The sequence below is a fragment of the Poecile atricapillus genome, chromosome Z, assembly GCF_030490865.1.
Source record: "Poecile atricapillus isolate bPoeAtr1 chromosome Z, bPoeAtr1.hap1, whole genome shotgun sequence".
Classification (NCBI taxonomy): Eukaryota; Metazoa; Chordata; class Aves; order Passeriformes; family Paridae; genus Poecile; species Poecile atricapillus.
Window position 1 is genome coordinate 126,003,384 of NC_081289.1, and position 25,622 is coordinate 126,029,005.

General features: G+C 36.0%; 2 protein-coding genes across 4 annotated transcripts in view; both read right to left on the bottom strand.

Moving 5' to 3' along the window:
* Positions 1 to 1,416: 1,416 nt before the first annotated feature.
* IPO11 (importin 11) overlaps positions 1,417 to 25,622 on the bottom strand; it is an 80,254-nt gene continuing 56,048 nt past the window's right edge. For all 3 annotated transcript variants that reach the window (XM_058827290.1, XM_058827286.1, XM_058827289.1), the window contains 3 exons: positions 10,243 to 10,338; positions 6,695 to 6,779; positions 1,417 to 1,728 (listed from right to left, as the gene is read on the bottom strand). In XM_058827290.1, coding sequence (XP_058683273.1) covers positions 1,564 to 1,728; positions 6,695 to 6,779; positions 10,243 to 10,338 — 346 coding nt within the window. In that variant the 3' untranslated portion in view covers positions 1,417 to 1,563. The remainder of the gene's footprint in view (positions 1,729 to 6,694; positions 6,780 to 10,242; positions 10,339 to 25,622) is intronic.
* Positions 16,477 to 20,060, bottom strand: LRRC70 (leucine rich repeat containing 70). Its single transcript, XM_058827291.1, has 2 exons — positions 19,906 to 20,060; positions 16,477 to 19,408 (listed from the first exon to the last, which is right to left on the bottom strand). The coding sequence occupies exon 2, from the start codon at positions 19,395 to 19,397 to the stop codon at positions 17,472 to 17,474; it is 1,926 nt and encodes a 641-aa protein (XP_058683274.1). The 5' UTR covers positions 19,398 to 19,408; positions 19,906 to 20,060; the 3' UTR covers positions 16,477 to 17,471.

Below are 25,622 nucleotides of genomic sequence, written 5' to 3' on the forward strand. Positions count from 1 at the left end.
CAGCTGAATGGGACCATCAGCACACCGAGTCTCCTCCCTTGCAAGTACCAAATGTAACCAGATAAACCTATTAATTATGAGATGATGATGGTGGATGATTGAGGAAATAACATACACATAACATACAAACAAATAGTAGCAATTATTCTGGCAATCCTCCCTATGCCAAGGTAAAATGCAGTAAACAATGAGCTGAGTTCTCACACAACTTCTGGTAGATGCTGACATCAGGGGACAGGGGAGATTTTGCATTCAGAACTGTGACAGCCCCAACTGTCTCTCACACATATGAGCCTTCCTCTGCAAATAGAGGGAAGGTTTCAAAAAAGATCACTCCCTAAAAGATCAGTAAAAAAAGGCTCGTATTTTTAAAAGCATCTGGTAATCTGGTAAGATTGTCAAAAGCTTGTAGGTGTCTTTAAACAGCTAATGCCTTCTAGAAAAAAAACCTGATTCACCAGCTGAATCATCCTGTAGTGAGGTAAAGTTAATTTCAACTTTGAAGGTGGAAGATCAGTACTTAAAAGGAAAAGTCTGAAAATGGAAATCAGCATTTTCTTCCCACTTCAAGGTACAAAAAACAAAGGCACACAGAAAGGAGCAGCTTTACCCTGCCGGTAACTAATAAATAAAAGTAAGCCCATGTTGTAAATAATTGTTTTAACTGTGACCATTTAGGCTTAAATGTTCTAGCAACAATTCTGAAGTATCCTCATGACATGGCTTTGATGAAAAAACAAAGAATTGAGATACTGTACATGGTAATTTTAAGTAGTCCAGGTATGGCCACAGATTAACTAGAATTAATTGCTCATCTACTTGTGGTGAGTTTCTCTGTGTTATGATCGCCAGAAGTGAAATAGAAGTAACTCAAGAAACTCATTTTTTGGTAACAGAAATTAAGAAAAGTTGGTGATAGAAATGAAAACTCACATCTTCAGACAGAAATATACACTGATGTTTTCTAACAATTCAAATACAATTTAAGTGTTACAATCAAAGTTTTTTCTTCTCTGAGACAATTCAAATGGGAATTATCTTTCTCTCACAAAGGAATATTTCTGTTCACAGTCTTACTGCTTTCCTAAATCCCACTGTTTGTAAGGTTGAACATAGAGTCTAAAAACAGCAATAGAAAGGGAGAAAGTTACAGATCTACAGATCTACAGATCAGTATTAAGGGAAGCAGCTTCTGATACTGAATTCTGTTAACAGATGCTTCACATTAATATACATCAGTAAGTTCCTGCAGACCTCTGACTTTATGTGACATAACTTTGTGAACCAAAACCATTGTTAGCGGTACCAAAAAATGGTATTACACCTAGGGCAGCATAGGCCATGTTAGGAATCATGGAAATGATAAAACCCTTAATTAGCCCTTTATTATTAAAAAAAAAAACAAAAGAGCATAGATCAAGAGCAACAGCAGAAAATTTTTTTAATTTTTGTCACAAGTAATTTTCACCTTTCATTAGACTCATCCATACAAGATAGTAGCCTAGAGTTCTTTTGATACTTTTGAAATAAAAATTTGACATACAAAATCCTTTTTCTGCTTATTTAGAAGCCTTGTAAAAATTCTTGTAGCTGGGCAACTATTTCTGTATCCACAGTTTCCATGAGGGCATGAAAACCTTGTTCTCCCAGTAATTCCTGCTGTGCCTTTAACTTTTCATAGATGAACTGCTGCAGTGACACAGTGTGTACTGGGTCCTTCAGTGCAAGCTGTGGAAAACATGTAAAAAAACACATCTATAAAAGAATGCAATAAAAATACTCCATGACTTATGCATTTGTATTACAACCTCACCTCAAGAAAGAAATCTGCTTTTATTTTCTTTGTTGAAGAAAATAAAACTTACTTGAGAAACAAGAGGAAACACTTGTGCAAAACAAAGATCAAATTAATTAGTATCAAGGCAAATATCAATTTGAAACTGTTTGAAATAGTGTCAAATAATGAGTCTTACACTTTGCTCTAAGGTTTCATGCTTCTACAAGATAACACAAAACTACTTTTTACTGCTGAATGAGATTCCTGTAACTACTAAAAATCAGATCAGATCTTACCAAGGACTTTAGTGATGGCATGCACTATGGTCAGTTTAATTTTATTAGTAAGGAAACAAAACGACAAAAAAGCTAAACTTGTTTAACTATATAACAAACAAAATAAACTGTCCATATGTATAAAGAATAGACACACTTCAGTACTGGTACCTATAAACCTCATAAATCCAGCTGGATTATACAATTTTCTTTTGGGCAGGGAAGGACAGGATATTTGTCACTATCTTCTGACATTAACTGCCTTTTAATGAAAGCAAAAATAGGTAAAATAAGAGGCTGCATTGACAGCATTGGCTGCTAATTTCAGTGCCATCAGACACATGGGCAGGCTCAGGGCATTGACAGTTATGCCACATTTGTCCCTCAGTCCACCAGGCTGGACAGGAGGGGACAGGAGATGGGAAAGCCTGGTGCTTGCTGCATTATGAAGTAGGATATTGAATTAATGCAGACCGGTGATCTGCACTGTGATTCAGTGTCAAACCCAAACTACACTACTGTTTATGCTGTAAGGTCAGGAAACTATTTTGCTATTTCAAGGTAAGATTTGATCATTTTATTACCTATTACTCCCATTACACTCTTTAGAACTGGGAAGTAATTGCAGTAACAGTTTGGTACTCTGTAGGAGGTTTGGTTTTTTTTTTCAGTAACTGTAATTTGAATCTCTAGAATAGACTTTTCTAACGAAATTTCTAAATCACAACTACTGTAATCCATATTTGCTGAAGTTAGTGACATTCTTTTCCTGTCTTGCCAAGAAAAGAATCTACCAGTTTCTGAATGATTTGCATTTGTTCATCCAAAACTGTAATTTGGGACATATAATGCATTTATAGTTAGTTTCTGGAAGTTCATTGCTGTGAATAGTCATGTATAAAATTATTCTAGGGAATTTTGCACAGAAACACAGGTATTTAAATGTAAGTGTACTCATCCTTGTGACCCTGACCAAAGCCACTCAATCATACCCTCCAAAACAGGGACAGGGGAGAGAAAATATAATGAAAGGCTTATAGGCTGAGATAAGAACAGGGAGAGATCACTCACCAGTTTCTCACATAAGCAAAATAGATTTGACTTAGAGAAATTATTTTACCACAAATCAGATCAGGGTAGGATAAAGAGAAATGACACAATCTTAAAGCATCTTCCTCCCACCTCTTCCTTCCCTCCTTAGGCTCAACTTTAACCCTAAATTCTCCACCTCCTCTGGAGCACCTTGAGGAACAGGGGAATGGGGATTGCAGCCAGTTTCTCAAATGTTGTCTGTGGTGCTCTTTCCTCCTCACACTCCTATCCTGCTCCATCATGGGGCCCCACCCACAGGAGACAGTACCCCCTGCATCCATGAGCTGCAGTCCTTCACTAACTCTTCCCAGTGTGGATCCCTTTTTTCCAATAGGGTGCAGTCCTTCAGGAACAGGCTGTTCCAGCATGGGCTCCTCTCTCCATATGGCTGGCCACAGGTCCTGACAGGAGCCTGTGTGGGCTTCCCAAAGGAAGGACTCAAAGAGGAGAAGGGAAGGACCCTCAAGGGGTCAGAGTCCTTCGGGCATCCACCTGCTCCAACATGGGCTGCAGGTGGATCTCTGCTCCACCACTGACCTCCAGGGGCTGCAGGGCCACAGCTGCCTCACCATGGTCTGCACCTGGGGCTGCAGGGGAACCTCAGCTCTGGTGCCTGAAGCATCTCCTGCCCCTCCTTTTGCACTGACTTTGGTGTCTCCAGATTTGTTGTTCTCACATATCTCACTGCTCCCTGGCTGCCTCACCACTCAAAGCAGTAGCACTTGAAGCCAGTAAGAGACTTCTGTAGTATGTCTAATGCTTGCTGCTAGAAGCATCATCTACCATCTGTAAGTTAAATATGACTTAAGAGTTAATACACTAATTTGTTTTCATTCAGATAGTCACACCAGAAATATTTTAAGTAAATTAAAATTTCCTGCAACAAGAAGAAATTGATTTTCTTTTGCTCTACTTTTTTGGAACTTGTATTCAGAACTAATAAAGTAAGTAACACAGTTTGATATAATGAGTCTGTCAACAATATTTGACAGACAGCTGCAGTCTTCACTAAGCAAATAAAATCATAAGTTTGAAAGAACAGTAAGCATAGCTGGCAAAGGACTATATATTCTGTAAGGACTATATATTAAGTCTGAGTTCCTAGGTGTGTGGCTATAGGTGCTTTATTAAAATGCGCCTGATTCTGATAAGGCAAAACAAACCTATTTTCCAGTTCAAAAAAACCCACTAATAAATTTCAACAGCTTCTCAGTCAAAACAGCTACAGACAGTAAACAAAAATTTGGTCAGTAACTGTAATAATATTATTGAAATGTCCTTTTTGCTACTTGGTGAAAACCTGGATTGGACTAGTTTTTAAATCTTAATTGATCTTGAAACTGGATATAGGTGCCCACCTTGGGGCTGGACTGAAGAAACTAATAAATCATTTCACTGGCTGTAAACACTGGCTTGAAGCAGACAAACAGTTCAGAGGTTTTGCTGATTCCCTTCAGGTTGTTCTGGATTTTCTTATCCCATTATATATTTATTCCCCCTTTTACTTTACCAGTAGCGTCAGCTACTACAGTTTGCCAAGTTTCATGTGAGTGTGTGCACTGGTGCCCCTACAGAGAGGAAGAAATTTCCATCACAAGTAGGTAGGAATGGGCCCAGGTAATGTTTTGTTCTAAATCCACTTTCTAAAATAAAATGCTAACTGTGCTTTAGAAGCCTTGATTAACAATTCTGATTATTATCTGACACTTCTGCTACCAGTGACCTACCCAAATGACCTGTACAAATTTGAAATAAATAGCCAAGTGTCGTGTCTCAATTTCTGCACCATCTGCAAAGCTATATATCAAGCTATTTCAGCTGTGATTCAGGATAAATTACTAGCTAACATTGATAACAACTACAGTTCACTTGCTTTCATAGCTGCAAGAAATAACATTAAAAAGACAAAGAATACAGTGTATACTAAAGTTAGCTGAAAAAATGACAGTGTAGAAGAAGGCTTAAGTCAGAAATATATCAGGACAAATTAACTAAATATAAGAATGAGAAGACTAAAATAGCTATTCTTACAAAGAAGGCTTGGAAGGAGAAAAATAAAGGATTTCCCTAATGCTTAGGAATCTAGAAAGCACAGCAACCATGGAAATAGTTAAATTTAGACTATGAGATTCAAAATGAAAATTAAGCTTTGACATTCATGCATGATAATTTATTCTCTGTAAACTTTCCAAGAAAACAAAAACTGAAAACATGTTTAAGTTTAATGTTAAAGAGCAGATGAGGAACAAATCTCAAGCAATTCCTTAGGAAAAAAATGAAAGTGATATGGAAAAGAAGATATATGTAAGGGAAAATACAAGCAAGGGAAGTAAACCAAGACCTTTAATGTGGTGTTATTAGTCTGGTGAAGCTCCTCCTTATCAAAGCACATTTATCTTTATTCAAATGACCATTGATGCCATATTGCATGTGACCCCAGAACACTTCCCTCACTATAACTGTACTCATCAGCAAAATATTGTTGTTGTATCATTTAATGATAAAGGATAATTCAATGTGCCCTGCTGCTTTTCATTTTGCCTGACATATCCACAATGAAGGTAGTCCTTTAAAAATCTAGCAAGTCTAAATTCCTCAACATATATCCTAACTATTGAAGTTAACCTGCAACAGAAAAATTAACATCTGATACAAAGCCATTAAAATTTAACAAGACAGTAATGTAGTCTGAGTATACTCAAAACTAAGAAGATAAAAGCATTTTAGAATTAAATTTACTTTGTTTTTTAAATCTAATTAACAAAGAAAACATGTCTCTCTCCCTATGATCTATAGACATATCAATCCCTATTGATAACACTATATACATACATATCTACACTGAGAGATTATACAAAACCATCAAGAATAAATGCTATCTGCTAAAACCAGCTAGAATTTAAGCCCACAAGCAAGAAGGAAGTTTAACAGTCTAGAGATGCTTTTAATAATAACAATTATAGAACTGTGTAAGGACCACGGAAGATTATATTTCCATATTTTGTTTAAATCTGAAATTGCAAGACACTAGGAATTTCTCTTAAGGCATTTCTAATAGCAGAAGAATATGTAAAGGTTTTTGTATTTTTTAAAGAAGACATATTATATTGCTTTTATAAATATATTCTGATATATTTATTAGTATTTAAACGAAAATTACACAGGTACACACTGGCTTCTTTGTAAGAGTTCTTTACACTAGAAAAAATTCTGTGCAGGCACATTAATTCTTTTAAATATGAGAAATTTGGCCTGCCGTGATATTTCAATAAAGTTTAGTTCTCTGCTTTCTTCAGTAAAGTCCTTCTATATTGTGTTAATATCGTAATGTCCAGATTTTGTGAACAGATGATGTTTATTTTCATAACAGCTACCAAGATGCAAAAGGCAAGCAGAAGCGTAAGTGCTGTGGTTGCAAGGTTTGGCATTAATTTTTTTTTTCATTCAAAACATGAATTTTCCAAAAACAATAGATCAACCAAACCTAAAAAGAATTTTGTGTGGCAGAAGTGAATCAGTTCTATGACTGAATAACAGATCTAAAACTTACCATTTTTTTCCTTTTGTCTTGTTCTGTGGGAGGTTCCTCATCTTCTGTAGCCTTGGGCTCTTCAAAATGAGACATTAACATGCAGCTAAAAATAGGAGTAAGAACAGTTTTAACATACACTATCATTAAAAATTATTTTAAAGCACTTTTGAAAACACAGAACAAATATGGGAGTTTGCTGAAAGTCAAGCAATATAATCACAAATAATTCTTTTTCTGAGAACAGTGCATCTAAAGAAGCCTGAATGCATGTTCTCTGTTACCTCTACCCATGTAACCATCTCAGTTATCCCCCATATTTTAAGTTGTGAGTTAAAATGCATTTGTGCACATAGAAAATGGACTATGTGGCTTTAAAAAAAAAACACAGAAAAACCTACTGTTCCTTATAAAAATTTTCCAGAAAGTGCTATACAAGCACTCTATGTTAAGTCAAAGTGGCACATACACAAAGATTGCAAAGATGTCTCATAGCATTCATGTTTTTCATGAGATTTCTTACAACAGGACCTGGAAACTAGTAAGGCCAGTGCTATTGGTTCTGCAATAAAATCTGCAAGACATTGAACAAAGGTTTAAAACTCTTTTTTTTTTTTCCTTTGTGAAGCCCTCAACCAGCAGGTACCCATACGTTCAAATAACAGCCAAGTTTTAACTTTTATTTTTGAAGTAAGTATAAAACCAGAAAAAATGAAGAAAAAACACTAGTTTAAAAGTCAGAGGCTTTCCTGTCTGCTGAAATGGACTGAATGGACTTCATAAAGACATTGATGAAAGCTATCCTATAGAAAATGTCTTTCATTCACTTTACAGGCTCTACACTGAAACAATAGACAAATATTTCACCATTTTATCAAATCTTTTCCTGGAATTTCTCCCTTAAAAACCAAAGCAATTTAAAAGACATGCAGGTGATGATAACTTGGCACCATGTATCTGATATGATTTAAGACATGAAGGACACATTATTTACATATTACAAAGCACCAAGACAGATGCAGATTACTGCTCATTTTCAGTCCTGCACTACTGTGCATTTTTAATTGCTGCATTCCACTAGATGTGAAATGCTCCATCAACTAAAATGAATAACCCATTTTAATGTTATCAAAATAAAGTTTTCATTCTTTGTGTTTTTGTATGATTTTATATGAAAATGTTCAGATTTCTTCTGTTTACATGCTTAGTTTTCTATTAACACGAGTAGAGAGCTGTGTGAAAAACTTGCTAAACAGCACAGCAAGCAGGGTCAAATACTAACAGAAAGGCCATTTTTAATAAAGGGATTAGTTATTTCAAAGTAACTATAAATAACTATTTTATATTTATAGTTATTATAAAATAACTATATATAACTATATAATAAGCTAATTGCTTATCTCCTCTGATGAAAAATGGCTGCTTGCATCTCAGTTTATTTAAGGAAAAGGAGACAAAAATGTCAATTGTCAAAACACAAAAGATTGAATTAACTTTTTCCAGACCTTCATAAATTTTAGGTACCACAAAATTCCAAACATGAGGAGAGCACAGAATAAAAGAAGAGATGGTGATAAAACTGGGAAAAATATGAGGATTGGTGAAACAAGTCTAAAGCAATGGAATGCTCCTCTTTCCAGAAAATGTGAGGTTTTCTTTTCTAATTATCACTACAATGTGAAATATGAACTCTAGGAAATCTGTCCATAATCCCTTTGTATTGCAAGACAGTGTAAACATTTCCATAACCTGATTAAAATCCAATATAAATCTAAAAAATTACAAACAACTTCCAAAATCTCACTGCTCTAACTGTAACAGTTTCTTTAAAATTCCAGTTTAAATGAATACATTTAAACTGGTTAAGCCACTTAAGCCATTGCCATTGTTTATCCTTTACAATTGTCCTGGTACATGTTTACCCTTTCTTCATCCTTCAGTGGCTAAAGTTCAATAGTGTTTCAGCTTTGATTTTCCTGTGTAAAGCACACACAATTTTATTTCCTGCACTAAAATAATTATCTAATATGCTAATCAGTGGACTACACATTATTTTTCTTCTGAACCAGTCTGGGCTTAAGCCATTCTTCTTCAGTCTGGAGAGCGAAAACAATGCACATGATTTCAGATCACTGCTCTCACTTCCAGATGATGTCAAAATATATAATGCAAATGTCAGAATCCTTCAAACAGCTCTTTCAGAACCTGTCAACATAAATATGTCCTTGGTTCTGTGTGGGTATATTTTAAGAAGTAAAAACAATGCCCAGAGTTTGGAAAAGTAGTGACAAGTTCTACAAGCCTTCACACTTAAAATATTAAATGAACTAGGATAAAATTTACTTATTTCTCAGTGAGAACAGTGCTGGCAAAGCAACATGTTTAGAAATAGAAGGGCTCTACAATGTTGTCTCCAGCAGTAAACAAAACAGCACCAGGCACTGTACATATTCCCAGACTTTGGAGTTACATCTTCTTTCCTGAGAGTTTGGTGGAAAGTACTTTGGCAAGCAATTCTTAGGTGTAGCTCAGGCACAGTGTGAGTGCGTGTGGACTGTTCTCTACACACAGCTGTGTGCATAGCACCTGTTTTAAGCGGAGATTAGATTGCATTCTGGCTGTTCCGTGCTACCCAGTTTCAGTGGCAGCAAACATCCCCTTAAGCAGTTAATTAATTAGCTCAGATACTGAGCTCGGATACAGAGATACAGTCTGTTCCACCACCATGTTATGATCTGAAAGAAAATGCTTGATTCTTAGCATCAGTTATGTAGTGTCTGTAAGAATATCCTACAGAGCACCTGTTTTTAATGTCTTACAACTCTCCATCCTAAAAGTAAGTAATCATTACAGAGATAAAAATGACATTAAGATCTCTGTACAAGAAATATCCTTCTATTCATTAGGTTGGGTTTTTTTCCCCCACAGCTTTGATGGATGACAGCCAGTAACCAGGGAGCCATCAGGAGATGAATGAGTGTGCTGCTGGGTGACAGCGCACTCTGGACACCTCCAACACCCACATTTCTGCCACAAGCAATCTCTTGCTCCTAGCTCTGGAAACTGTCTTTTGAGATACATCCTGTAGCAGCACATGTGTTACATGGAACAAACAACTGGAGAACTGTCCGTGGTGGGATATGCTTTTAAGTTCTCCAGGCTGTGAAATACTGCACACTAGGTAAACTCATATGAGGTTCATGTCATACTCAAAGAAACTCTGAGCTACCTCTGAGCTAGGGTGGTCCCTTATCAACATGCAAGCTTATTTTATTGAAATTTTAGATGAAACAGTCCAGTAAGTAAAAAGCAAATCTAAGCATATGAATGTTTTAAGACATCATTTTGCAGATAACTTAATGAACAATACAAAATTTTACTATTATTTTAAGCACTCTTTCCCCACTGCAAATATGTTCTTTTAAGATCAGAAATTTCCTGTCTTCCTTTTTGAGAAAACAGGACTTTAACAAACATGTCTTAACTGTACAGATTTTTCAAATGAAAACACTTTATATAAAACAGTACTGCTAGTGTTAAACCCAGTTTAAATTAGATTTTCTTCTTACTCTTTGTATGTTCCCGTTTCAGAATCTTCAGTCATAACATCATGCAGTCCTTCCACTGAAATGTTGATGATACCACAAAATTTATCTTGGATAACACTGTAAAAGAACAAAATTTATTTTGGATAACATTAGAAAAGAACAGGAAAGTGACTTAGCTAAAGGAACTGCACCGGAAATTTGTTCAATTGTGGAGTACATTTACTGAGAGGTATTTTCCTTGCTTATTGCTTAGCTGAGCATGCTATCAAGAAACTAATTCAGTAATTTTTTTTTAATTACAAAAGGGCTTTAAAATATACATGAAACATTATTTTTAAATACAACAAAACTTAATGTGCCACTGAAAACCTAGAAGTAATTGTAAATGGAATAGAAAAAAAATATACATTAGCACAGGAGTCAAGAATTGAGTGGGAAAGGCATGCTCCTACCAGCAGGGAAGAGAGTCATGGCTTCTTCTCCCAACACATTTACACCTTTTCTACCATCAGTACTCAATGCATAAACACAACCCCTTGAGTGATGGTTGCTTGCAAAGAAGGCACACTCCTCTACTCACCTCTATTTCTTCACCACCCTAAGTAGCCAGCTCCCCAGAGTGGGTAGAAAAACCCTGCACCCAGTTCTGCAAGAATATGACTTTCCCGACTGTACAGAGAAAGGGCAACAGGATTAATCTGTTTAAACATGGGCACCTTCTGCCATTTGACACAAAAAGCTGTTTAGGAATAATTCAAAGGGCTGGTAGAGATCGCTTGGGAATTAAAAGGCAGGAATACCTTTACTCAGCATGACCTGAAGGCTTGACTAGATGAGCTCACAATGCCCAAAATTGCATTGAGCACATTTCTATTTGCCCCTGCCTTGAGAAAGCATGTGCCTGTAGAGTAAGGGTATATAATCATGGTCTCCCCGTGTTGGAAAGTAGGTGCCACCAGCTCCTAATTAATGGAGAGCAGCCACCTGTGTCTTCTGCACCATTTCATGCTACTGTGGATCAAATGCCAGGGACATGCTACTGTAGAACCTGGGTTCTCAGACTTCTACTCTATGAACTGTGGAAGTGTGAAGACAAACTGCAAGTGAAAAACTGCTCATCTCAGGAATATCTCTAGCTACATGCAGCAAAGAAAAAGAAAGGACCTGATGATGGTAAACTACAACCTTTTTCCTGGGACAGCCTGGGACTGAAGCATTTTACTGCTCCCTGTTTGGAATTTTAGGCTTAATTGTCCCAAAAAGATGCTGTTGGTGCTGCTCCCTAAGAGACAGAGGCAGAAGCAGACATGTTTGATTTATTTACAGGCACCAAACATGAAGTTCATATACTGTACTTAAATTGTAGTTGATGATTATTTTAACACAGACAGATGTATTTCCTAATATTCTTTCATTTCCTTTTCTTATTTGGATGAAAACTGAAGACATGGATGAACTGTAGCTACTTATACAATAGCAGCTGTTTTTGAAAAACTTCTTGTCAGACACTCAACAAAATTTTACACATATGAAAAACTGTTAAATAGCAATAGATGTCTTAGAAAAAAATGCTTATCAAGTTAGAATACTAAGCAAAGAAGACATTTCTTTTATATTTGTTTTGATAAAATTATAATTTCATTCATGATCCTTTGTTTCAAAGGCATTAGTTTTTGTTCCTTTTTTTAAATTCAGCTACTGTTGCATGACAGAATCTGAAGTGTATTCTGTATCATCAGACTTGAAATTCCTGAATTCCACAAAATGAAAACAGACATAATTTTTACTGCCTGATTGCCAGCTATGTATTTCAAAAGACACTTATTCCTTTGCCAAAAGGCTTCCCAATTCATTCAGAAGAGCAAAGCATTACATGTTGCTAGACTGAATCTCTGTGAGGTTCTGCAGCATCAAGCAACCAACCTCCTGACCTTACAGCACAGCTGAGAAAGTGAATAGTGCCTCAGTGCACAATGAGCCCTCAGAGACAGAGCAGGTTTCTTCACAAAGTCAGAGATCCTGCCTAGAACACCTCCATTAAGACTCTTGTGCCTCATCCTTGTTTTTGAAACACATCTCTAGGAAAATGCCATTAACACAGTTATTTTTTTCCAACAAGCTGCCCTCAGATTCACGTCAATAGCAGGCAAGGGGCACTCAACGGAGAACAAATGTGAACACTTTGAGCCCTGGAGAAGTAAACTATGCCCTGTTCATATACATTTACTTAATTCATAATACAGGATGCTGTCCAATACCTGTATTATTCCTTCCTTCCAAGCTGCATGAATCCCAGAACAGTTTGTATTGAAAGGGACCTCTAAGGTCACCTAGTTTTGACCCTCCTGCTATAAGCAGGTCACCTTCCAATGGACCAGGCTGCTCAAAGCCCCATCCAACCTGGCCTTAAAACACTTCCACAGATGGAGCATCCATCCATGCCCAACTTCTCTGGGCAATCCAGTGCCTCTCCACCCTCACAGTAAAGAATTTCTACCTAAAATATAATAAAAACCTACTCTCAGTTTTAAGCCAATCCCCCTTGTCCTATCACTACAGTTTCTGATGAACAGTCCCTCTCTAGCTTCCCTGCAGGCTCTTTCAGACACTGGAAGGTTGGAGTCAGGTTTCCACACAACAGTTTCTTCAGCCACAACTTTCTCAGTCTGTCTTCATAGTGGAGATGCTCCACTCCTCTTATCAACCTTGTGGTCTCTGGACTTGCTCCAGAATTATCAGGTCCTTCTTATATTGAGGGCCCCAGGGCTGGATACAACATTCCAGCTGGCATCTCGTCAGCACGAAGTGGCAAGAACATTGTTCTTGACAGGGCAAAAGCACATAGGGAAATCATTAATTTCTTAGAAAGGATATTCTTACTTCATGACATAAATGAGAAATAGTATTTCACCACTTTCTTTAGTGGAAGATTCATGAGTGGTTTTTTGGTTCTTTTAACAAAACCAAAGAATGTAGAACACCTTTCAAAATGTAATTTCCCTGCAGCTTTCAGTAAATAAATGGGACATACAGTTTCTTTCTACCACAGAAGCACTGAAATATTTACCAAGTGTGGAGGCATTAAACACTGCAACTGTTTCTAGAACACAAGACACATGCTGGTGAAATATAAAGATACCACAGACTCATGCTTTAAAAAAAGAAACCTCAAAGTTCAGTGGCAATATAAAATGCATCAGGCCTTAGATAGATAAGAAAGCTAGCCATGTCACGCAATGTAATACCTTTTCAAAGAGAATAAAATTAACCTGCTTATTTCAAGAAAAAATTAGAGAAGGCATATGAGAGGATTCAAAGAAGACAAATGCTGTATTCAGGTGAATTTTCAAAACAGAACAGTCAATGTTTCATACTAAAATCTTAAACCTGGAGGAAGGCACCATTTAGGCAGCTCCTCCCTTGAATTGCATACAATCCAGATTAGCAATGAAACAAAAAAGAGCATTAGGCTATAACTTTCCTGCACTAAAATAATTACCTAATATGATAATCACTGGGCTACACATTATCTTTCTTCTGAACCGGTTTGGACATAAGCCATTTTTCTTCAGTCTGGACAGCTACAGTGCACATGATTTCAGATGACTGCTCTCACTTTACTTTCAGATGATGTCAAAATATATTATGCAAATAATATACCCACTACCAGCCTACCAGCACTACCCAGCCTTCCTAAATTACTGGGTCAAAACCTCTTTTGGTATGCAGCAAAAATAGAAGGCCCACAGTTAGGACCTAAAACATTCCAAAATCCAGTTTCAAAGATACAATGACTACATTTTTTTTATTATAGAAAGGATATTTTATGCTGCCTGTTAATAAAATTCACCTTACCAATAAAGAAAACAAAACTTAGCATTCAGAGCAGCTTCCATATGAATACTCTTGAAACTTCTACTCTGAAGTTTGCATAAGTTTTTAGATAAAAGAATATAGGCTTTGCAAGGGACAAAACAGCCTCCATCTGTTCTGAAAATAAAAAAGGTAAGTTTTTTTTCTCATTCTGTCTCTAATTTCTAACACATACAGCTACCTATTCAACTTATTATCCTGAGGTTTTATGCAAAAATCCACAACTTTTAGTTCAATTATATAGCCAACTACAGTAAACAAAGCTCTATCATAATGTTAAAACATGTCTTGACATATTTTTAGTGGTGCTTAAATAAAATAGACCCCATATCTACTTTGCATATCCCTCAGAGAAGGCGAAAAAAAATCTATATGAGAAAAAATACTCCTTCAGAGCTTAAAAGAAAGATAAAACATTCTTGGCTTTTCTACATTCATGAATGTATGACGCAATGAACACCAAGAAGAGTTTAATTTCATATCTTTACTAGCGTACATATTGAGAAAGCTTAATTAATTCTTTATTCTTATCTCATTAGCCAATGAAAGAGGTGGAGTGGGACAAATAGAGATTACTCTGCACATACTGTAAGTGATGTAAATGATTATTACACACAAACACACCCCTTAGGAGCTTCACAGTTCTCAGGAGCTCCTAAAGCAGTCAAGCTACAACAATTTTTCCAGAGGAGTCCTATGACTGACCATAAACCTAATCTTCACAAAGCACCACTTTGCTTTATGAGGGCAGACTCAACTAAGGCTTCTGATGTATTCCCTAATGATTTTAATAAACATATGAACCACACATGTACATGAAAAGGTTGGTTTCCTGGTGCAAACATTTAAATACAAAAGATTCTGACTGTTAAAGAAAGGCATTTCCCTCACAACTGCATAATAAATCTCTCAGTGCCTTGTTAGTCTAATCTCTGTGTTGGCAAGCTGGATATTAGAGGATGTCTCCACTCCTAAGGATAGCTTTCAACTGCTCTCTCTGCTGCACAAACAGCTGTGACACCAGTTTCCTTTCATGTTCTACCACCACAGATGGTGAGACTCATACCTGGGAAACAAATCCCACAGCAGCTTGTCAGTGAAAAAGATGCGCCTACAGAAAGAACCTCTCATGCCTTTATGTAAAGAGCAGATGTGGAAACCAGAGCCTAAAATAACAGAGCTGCTCCCTGCCAGATTTCTTTGAGAATTAGGTTTATTCAGTTTTTAACCTCTGTGCACAACCAGAACTCCTCTGTAACAAAGGCATAGCAGCATTTCTAGCAAGAAAAACTTCACTAGTTTCTACTGCATTCAAAGTCCATTATTTCTGAAGCTGTCCACGTAAAATTAAAAATCTAGAAATATAACACACAAAATTGCTGAACCTACTACTGTGCAAGCATTGATTGTGCAGTTGTTACTAAGTGAAAACAAAATTAATATTTATCACAAGGAATTGTGCAGGCGAGACAGAAAGCAACAAAAATGGGTTAAGGAGAAAGAGACTGCAGTGGATTAGCCTCCGGAAAAAAGTGCATAAATTACAGCCAGTGTTTTCACTTCTAAAAAGCATTTGTCCATTATACTTAACATCTGATCTCAAGTGAGAAAAATATTTTAAAAAGTAGTTTCTACTCAAGCAATACTGAACTGCTTAAGCTTTTGTTCAAGAAGCTGAATTGTGTTTTCCTTAGAAGTATCTGATCTATGATAACTGTATCATAGAGAAAGAAAATTACAGAAAATTACAGTCAAATGCACTATTATTTCATTACACTAATAACAACAACAATGAAGTCACACTAGCACATTCACACCCACTCAGTGCACTGAAGATTTATATATATCCTGGTAGCAGGTAATAGATTTTTTCCCTTCTGGAAAAGAACTGCAGATGGAGAAACAGGATTTCCGCGACCTGCACAGCCTGGACACGCACAGGACTTACACCAGCGGGAAAGAGAGGGTATAGAACAAGAATGCTGAGAGCAGTTCTGGCTCAGCTGGAGAATGCCACAGGCTCCAGGCTGCAGCCTGGAACAGCAACACACTTTACACAATTTAAATCAACATCATGGAGGAAAGTCTATCAAAGCATTGTTCCCCACTTTTCCTTAAGGAAAACAGTCTGACTGTAAACCATGTAACCCAGAAACAACACAGCTGAAATCTCTAGGGCACAGGCCTGTAGAAGATGAACAGTATCTACAAGACTAAGTCCCATTGGTTGTAAATTTTACAATATTGGACTATTTGGAACATAGTTTTATGACTTTTAATTCCCGAATAAAGTTTGAAATATTGAAATAACAAATAGAGAAACAAAAATTGCAGAAATTAAGGTTGAAAATTAAGCTACAACATTCTAGACATAACCTGACAACAACAGAACACCAGCATTTGAAATGGAAAGAAAAAGTTAAATGCAAACTATATAGAAACGATGACGTGATCACTAAGAACACATCTCTTGAGCTGACACATCCAAATATAAACCAAATATGTAAATGTTTTCAACCATTAATTTAGCATTATGTACTTACAGCATAGTGTACTCCTTCAATTTGCACCTCTTATCTAGCTAAAAAGTCCCTCAAAATATTACTACACAGATGACATAGATGATGATCTTTTATTGACAATAATTAACCAGCTCTACTACCTTAGACATAATAAATTTGGTCATTAAACTTTGGTAAATTTCAACAGAAATTTAGTTTTTCTTAACTCCAATTTGGGGTATTTCATAAAATGATACAGATACACACTATCACTTTAATATACTCATTATACAGACTGAACACACAACTTTGTATATTACAATATGCTATAGGTATGAACAGAATTTGTATAGTTTGACATTATTCTCTTACTCAAGAGTTTGAACATTCTAGCTGTAAATGTGCTTTTTTCCACTGTGCTTTATTTAATAAAGGAAGAGTAGAAACTCTATTACAATGAAGACATGAAACACAGTTTTCTACATCCCCAAAATTTCTTGGCTTCATGATCCCAAAAAGATGTTCTGCTGCTTCCCAATAGCTGTGGAATTTCTATAGGAACTTACACCATTAATACTGCAAAATAAATTAAAGTGTACTTTATACTGCATGTATAATTGAGCATAGGTGAATGATTACTACAAATAGGGACTAAGGTTAATAAACCTATCCATGTTAGTTTGAAATGACATAATGAAATAATCAATAAATTTCAAAACATTCAGTAAGCAAATGGTGATGCAGAACCCAAACTGTGCCATTTTCCACAGTTCTGTTAAGCAGTTGATTTTAATTGGTGGAGGTATTCTTATAGAATTGAGTTCTTGATTTCTTGACCTTTCATACCACAGTTAACAACAAATCAAATGAGATAAATTACAATGATGAATGTTCGAACAAGATGACCTGTGCCTGACTTTCTGATGCTGTTCGCTTGAGCAGCCTTATTTGGTCCAGTTCTGAATGTTCCACTGATTTCCGAGTTAGAGATTGCACTGAGTCAGTTATGTTGTATCTGCCAGGCTGATAAAAGCCATAATATTCTATACTCTTTTCTCCTGAGTTTTCCAGCACCTTTACTTTCTGCCTAAACTGAATAACTTTACAAGTTAAGAACAGGATAACAGCACAAGCCAGAATAAAAAAGGCTAGTAAAATGTCAAAAGCTTGATTCAGCTCTTCAACCTGTTGTGTACAAATCAGAGTTGTTTTCAATGATACAGGAGCAGGATCTGTTGTAAACAACTGTTCTTCTTCTACATTTCTATTAGTAGGTGTAATTTCCGCTGGTATTTGCACTGGTAATGTTGATAACACTGTAGCTGCCTGTGATGGCATTTCAACAGCATATTCCTCATAAGGCAATGGGGTAGAAGATGTAGCTTTAGTTCCTTCCCAGAAAGCAATGTACTTAGTTTCTGCAGTGACAAACTGTTGCAACGTGTTGTGCCTGTTCCCTTTATGCCAGGCCATCTGCAGAGTGGTAGCGCTGTGATGCATCCCAACAGATCCCAGACTCGGGGCAGAGCCCGGGTCGGCAGTGGGGCCAATGCAGTTTGAAAACCAAGCCCACTTCATATAATGCAAAGGTCTCCCACGCATACTCTGGGGATTCTGACAGTGGATTTTTGCAGAAACAGAAGATGATGCTAGCCAATTAAGTAACGCAAGCATTTTGCAGCTGCAGTTCCAAGGATTAGAATGTACCTGCAGATGAGTTAAAGATACTAACGGTTTGAGCACTTCAGGTTGTAATTCTGTGATATTATTAAAAGCTAAACTGAGTACTCTAAGTGACTGCCCCATTTTTTCAAAGGTACCATCACCAATATTGGCTATTTTATTTCTGTCTAGCTGTAGATACATTAAATTGTTCAACAGAGTGAAAGTGCTGGAATTAATACTTTCTAAATCATTATAACTTAAGATTAGCTGGCTAAGATTGTTTAATCCAAAAAATCCATTTACAGCAACACATTTTAGCTTCACATTTTTCAGAGACAGATATCTAAGCTTGTTAAGTCCCTTAAATGCAAAAGGCTGAATTGATCCAATGGGATTGTGAGACAAAGAAAGTCTTTCAAGATTTTTGAGCCGTCCAATAGCATTTGATGGCACAAGTGTTAAGTTGTTACCTTCAAGAAACAAATATGCAAGATTTTCAAGATGATGAAATGCTGAATCTGATATTCGTGAAATCTTATTATTTGCTAGGTTTAGTGTTTGAAGACTTATCATTCCCCAGAAAGTCCCACTTCCAAGGACACTGAGACGATTTCTTTGAAGTGTTAAATATCTAACAGAAAGAAGATCACTAAATAATCCTCTGGGAAGAAAAGCTATTTGATTATTCTGAAGGTATAAACAATGAAGATTGGAAAGGCCTTCAAAGATTCCTGGATCCAGGCGTTTAATATTATTGTTATTTAGATGCAAGTAGCACAGTTTGGGGAGGTCCACAAAAGCTTTTGGGTGTACATACAAAATACTGGAGTTATCCATGTAGAGTGTAGCAAGCTTCTGAAAACCTCTTAGATCCTTTGGAGTGACATGTGATATATTATTTCCACTGAGGTAAACAAGAATTGTTGTTTTTGGAAGGTTCCAAGGGATGCTTGAAAGCCCTGCATTACGACAGCTAACTTGTCTCCCTGTGCAGAGCTGACAAGCAGATGGACAGCCAAAAGCCTCCTTCTGGAGCAGCAACAAAAGAAAACAATTAAATATATACAGGAATGCTCCTGGGCAGGGTGGAGAACTTTGCAGAATACACATATCCCTGTCTTTGGCCTTCTTACTCATCTCTGACTTCACTAGTAGAGATAAAAAGAAGTATATAAATATTATTAATTCAAATATATTCATTATATCTATTAATGATTAAAAATTATTTGAATCTATGCGTACAGTCTTAAAAATATTAGTGTTGCTCTCAATATTGGTATTTTACCTATTATTTTTTCATGCCAAACAAGCAGTTCAAAAACTCTAGCTTACTAACTGGATTACGCTGCAAAAAAAATTTTAAGTCAATGGACAATTAAATAAATATACTGGTAACACAGCCAGAAAACATTTAATTTGCTGTAGCATAAAAGCATCTAACCTGACAAAATAACAGCTTCTATTAAATTAAAAATACTATATATTAACTACTTATAATTAACCATCACTAAGAAATGTTTCAAAAGCATTCAAGTAGAAATGCCAACTGTAAACAAGTTACCTTTTACTGGCAGCTCACTTACAATTTGAATTTTACTTTTATAAGGCTGAGTTACTTTTAAAATAAATAGAAGCATTTCCTTACCCCAAATCTGAAGTTCATTATTTCCGTTATTTTGCTGTTTGCAGTCCGCTGGACTATGTTATAAGCTGACCAACTACACTCATTTGTGAAACCTTTGTAAAGGCAGTATTGCTGTGTACTACAGCACTCACATTTTTGCCCCTGGGTTTGAAACAGTTTGCTCAGGAAACTAAGAAAGAAGTGCCTAAAGTCAGGTTGCCATGGATACAGGAAACCCTGGGACAGGAAGTCATTTTATCTGTGCTTCAGAAGCATTGTTGGAAAGGAAATCTCAATGATTTGTTTCTAGAAAACCAAGAACTATCTTAGTCTGTAACTGCTGAGTTTTGTTGTTTGAGATTTTTTGTTTAGGGTTTTTTTGTTTGTTTTTTTTTTCTTTTTTTTTAATCTACTGATTTAACTAGGAGAGCTAGGAATAACTTTCAGAATAAAGCACAACTATCTGCAGCAGCAGTATTGAATTACCTGTACCTCCCTTATCTTTCAGCCAGAACATGAAATGCTTTATTAAATCGGTAGCAGCACTTACACTGTTCTCTGTCTACAGAGCCAAACTGCTGCCACATTCACACACATTCCAGTGGTCTGGCCGAGAGAGAAAACACACACTCTGGAGGGAAGAGCCCAGTGTCTCCTGCCCTCTGGGCAAGGCACAACCTGCCAGCAATCCCAGAGAAACCTATGAAATCCTAGGACATGAGACCCATACGATGTGGCATTAAGCTGCTATGTACTTGTATTTCTGAACCTGACCCAAGCACTTTGTTAAGACTCACTTCAGGCCACCCTTTTTAAAGCAAATTTATCCACAGAAGACTATGAGAGTGTTTCTGGTTCTGAGAGCCACACCTTTCATGCACAGCTTTCATTTCCTGCAGTGTCCCCTGTGCAGAAAAACATTTCATTGGCTATAAATATCCCTCTTGCTTAAGGACCGGACATTACACCCTCAAGTTCATCCATCACAGGGAAGAAATACTTGCAAAACTCAGTCACATCATCAAAGGGGATCTCATAATTTTCCTCCAACGAGACCTTCTGCTCAGCAAAAGAAAGATGACAAAGCCCATCAACAGCCGTACCCAAAAAAGGGTGCAACAGCAGAAGAATCAAGTCCCTTCAGCTATAGTAATCTCACACAGGAAGCATGAGTTCACATAAGGAATGAAAAGTAACCCAAATGTCTTTATCTATATAATCCAATCTGAAACGCACATGAGAAAGGGAAGTAGAATAGACAAGGACATGCTTTTGAAGAAGCTTTCTTCCAAATATCTAGTCTAAAATAAGAAATCAGTAAGTAAAATTGGTCCATGGGCCATTTTAGACAAAGCCTGTTACAATCCAGAATTAGAACTGCAGTTGTTTCTGTTTTTCTGAGACCAACAGATCAAAAACTAATTCTTCTTCAGATTTGAATATTTATTTTCACACTTATATTTCTTCACAGTATTTCACATAATTGTTGACATAGAGAAAAGTAAAATAAAATGCCATGTCATTTAATTAAAGGGAAAACACTGTATAGTTCACAGAAACATTGATGAAGTATCCTGGATGTGGGGGACAGAACAGTAAGAGTAATGGAAAAAGATTATCAATAGTAAGATGAGGGGAGAATCAGAGACTGGCCAAAAACAGAAAGGGACTTCAAACAGGAAATTTTGTTCTACCTAAACTTCACTACCTATAGCCTCTTTATATTAAAACCTATATTTGTACAAAAAAAACCTCAAAAAACACAAAAAAATTTTTCTTCCAAGGTGTGCTTTATGAAACAACCCTTTATAGCTACAAAAAGTCAAATTAAAAAAAAAGAACTTTTAAAAGGCAAATGTTCATAGAGCTCTGTTTTTGCAAAATGTCAGAAGCAACACATTTTGAAAAACTAAATGAATTAATGAAGCTCTCCAGTATATCAGACAGCATAAAAATTTAGAGGAACCAGTAGAGCAGTGACCAGATAAACGAAAGCTGATGACCAGTAAGCTGGCTGAATGTCCCTGTGATCTTGCACTGAAAGTAGCTTACGAGTATTCACAAAATTTTTTGCTTAAATCCTAGCTTCACTGTGGTTCTGAGCACACTGAAGACTATTCTGATAGCTGACTCCCATGCCCAAACTGGAAAAAAAAAAATAAAAAAATCTTAATCTAGATCATAGCTCCCTCCATTCTGCACTAGGAAATGTAAAGACCTGTTTTACACTTTGTCAATACTGCACCCAAAGGCCTGAAGATCTAACTGCAATGTCATTTAGAGTTATTACTTCATTAATACTACATATTTTTAAAGTATCTGAAAGCAGTACCTGTTAAGAACAAGACACAAAACTATGTACCGCATAACAGATAGCATTTTGGGAAAAAACATAAAAAAGGCTAGGTGGAATACATGCGTAACTTGGATCAGCATTTCACAAACTGGCTTGTACTTAAACAAAAAAATCCATTACTTTTTGAAAACTGTACAAAAAAATCCAGGGAACACTAACAAGCTTAGGTAGCTCTCATATTTCATTCACTGCAAATTTTCTTCTGCAGTGAGAGAACTTCTAGGTTTGTACCTGAATACAGCTTCACATGATCAGAGAGAAAATTATTTTTGAACCCACAAGTGAATTTTATCTTAATATACTAATATTGATGAAGCCATTGATGCTATTGGCTTTTTAACATTAAAATCTAGTTCAACAATGACTCCTTGTAAATACAAGCTTGAAGCCTGAGTAACAGCAATTTGTCAAATTGTGCATAAAATGACAGGTTGAAGTAATTGAAAGAACATACAAGCACTGCACCCATGCAATATAAAGCCAATATAATGAATATTAGGTGGAACAAACTAGTCATCCAAATCTCACTTACGTATATAGCAGAATATATGCAACAAGTTCAAAAACAGGGTCTAAAGTCAATGTTTGAGAACAGATTTCATTCTCATAATCACTACAAAATTATGATAAAGCCCAAAAGCGAGAACAAAATTTTAGCACTGTAATTATTCACTTAACCTTTTAAGAGTGAAGCTATGTATTGCCCTCCCACTGTGTACTTAACAACCATCTGTTCTTGCAGGTCTTCCTTCTACTTTTATTCTCCACAGGTAGGCTATTGTACAAGTTTATTTTTTCAAATATCTACTTCCTTCTGCCCACATCATCTCTAGACATGACCACAAATCTAAGCAATTCAGGAACTAAACTACTGCTTAGGTAGCACAGACATCAACATTTAATTAACATCCAGTAGGCAGATGAACTGTTTTACACCTTATTAACTTACCAGATCCCAAAATACTTTTCTGTTTTTCTCCTTATCGAGTTTAACTAAACATTTCTGATTGCCTCAAATATTATAGATACTTTCTATAGTATTTAATATTTCTGTTTCAGTAAGCATACTGACTTTCTGCTCCATTTACCAAAAATTTTTCTCTTCCACAGCATGAAAACTACAAAATTATTTTTCCCATTGAGGATTTGAAAATAAGTTTCTATTCTATAAACCTAATTTGACCTTAGACTCAACAAAATAATATGACAGAAAGCTCTCATGAAACTAAAAGCTCATTTGAGAAATTGTTAGAATTTAGTTAGTTTCTTCTCTTTATCCAGAAATCTAAGTCTTCCATGGAGCAACCACTAAGTTTGTGAACATAACAGTAACATAATAAAGGCTGGCCCTAAATGTAACACACAGATGTGATATGCCGACAATAACACTGTAGCTTTAGCCTTTACTTTTCACTGCAATTCTGTTCAAACTGTAAAAGTATTAATGTACTCAATATGAATGCAATTCAAACCAAAAGGTCCAAAGAATTTAAATTCATTTCCCAAATTTTAACTTCTAGAAATTTAATCAAAACTCAATTGCAAAACCACATTCTGCCCGCTAGTTTAGGAGACAGGATGGGCATATACTTGGCATTAGCAGCTGATAGCTCCAGATATATAACAGAAAGAGAAAACTTCAATAGTTTGTAACAACTACTACAGAGAATACCCACACAAAAAATACAAAAGCTACTTCTTAAAAATACAAGCTACTTTTATACTTAGGCAATTTTTAATATCAAACCCTGATGTTTTGTTTTAAACACTCACTTTTCTCATTAAATTGTCTGATTATGAAACACCATTTTTCAAGGCAGTACTTATTTGCAGAAGGTCTTGTAGTGACACGGGTTGTGATGTTTATCACTTCTGGTATCTTACCATAATAGTCTGGCACTGTTAAAGAAAGTCACTGAAAAATCTCTACTCTCTGTCAGATTTCACAGAGTATAGCACAGAGAGATAAGCAGATGTACCAACAAGGCTCAGACAAATCCAGGTGCAAAACCAGATGTAAATCTATGTTTTAGGTTTTGGTTTTTTTTAATTTTTTGTTACAATCTTGTAATTTTTACACATTTTTAGTAATATGCTATACTGCAGTCACTATTTATTCAGTATCTAATTTCTAAACATGTAAACCATACATTGCAAAGATTTTGCAGGAAGCTAGTTAGTCTGTTATCTTTTGCTGACTTTTATATAATTAAAATCTTAAAATTTAGGGTAAAACAGAATAGTTTTAAGACTTCTGAAATATTTTATATAGGCCATAAACAAAACCAAGATATCTGCAGCAACCAAACCATTATGACTACAGTTTTTTTGGTTGGTTTTTTTTTTCAGTAGCAACAGCAGCAGCAGTTTAGCTGCAATTAGTGATATAATTCCTTGCTATCAAGGTATATTTTTCCTTGAAACCAAGGCTTAAGGGTCTTAGGGGAAAAGATAATATGCTTCTGACCAGTCCATACTAGCAATCAAGTGTAGGAGAAAAACTGATGGAGACTGTGAACAAATAAAGTTTAATAAGTGCATCCTTTTGCCAATGCCATAATGTGACATGCAATTAAAGAAGTTGGCAGTGCTCTGTGTAACCTTCTGAATTATGCAGACTCTGATAGTCAGACTAAGACCAAAGTCACATTTTTCACTCTTATCATTAAAACTGCACTGTTACCTGTCAGGCAAGCTAAATAAATCCAAGGCCAAACACTGATGACAACTGCAAAATCATAATTTAAAGAGCTCCTTTAAATGCTAATAGTCTATTAGAGGTGTGGGTGAGCATGCCTTTAACTAGAGGGATTAAAAAAATAGAGGGGAAGATAAAATAGCTTCAGTGTATCATCTCTATAAAGAAAAGAGGACGTACAGTAATTATGTAAGAAATTCTGACTTTATAAATGAGGACATAACTATCCTGAAGAGAACATGACATTTTATTAGGTACTTTCTTGCCATTTACTAACATTACATATAGACAACTTTTTGAGAGGAAAATTAAAATTCCTAACTAATTTTACCAAATGACAGAGGCAAAACTCTATAATAACCTAATGAAGATTTATAATTGCATACTGTAAGTACTTACACTCACAAAATGCCAATTATCTAACTGGCAGAACTCATACTGGCTGACATATCAGACTTGATACACAATGAGAAAAAGCAGACATTCATTTACATAATGACTAGAAACCTGGAGAACCTCTTAACCCTTTCCTCACAATACATGAACATATTTGATTCAAAGGGGTAAAATGAAAACCACTCATTACCAGAAACCAAAATGAAGAGACAATAAAATACTTCATATTTTAAGCTCAGTAGAGTCTCCTGTACTTTAGAATGGTACCACTCTACACAGGAAGGTCCA

Excerpts from the sequence above, each read along its gene's own strand:
- LRRC70 (XM_058827291.1), bottom strand. The coding sequence starts at position 19,397 with ATGAGTAAGAAGGCCAAAGACAGGGATATGTGTATTCTGCAAAGTTCT.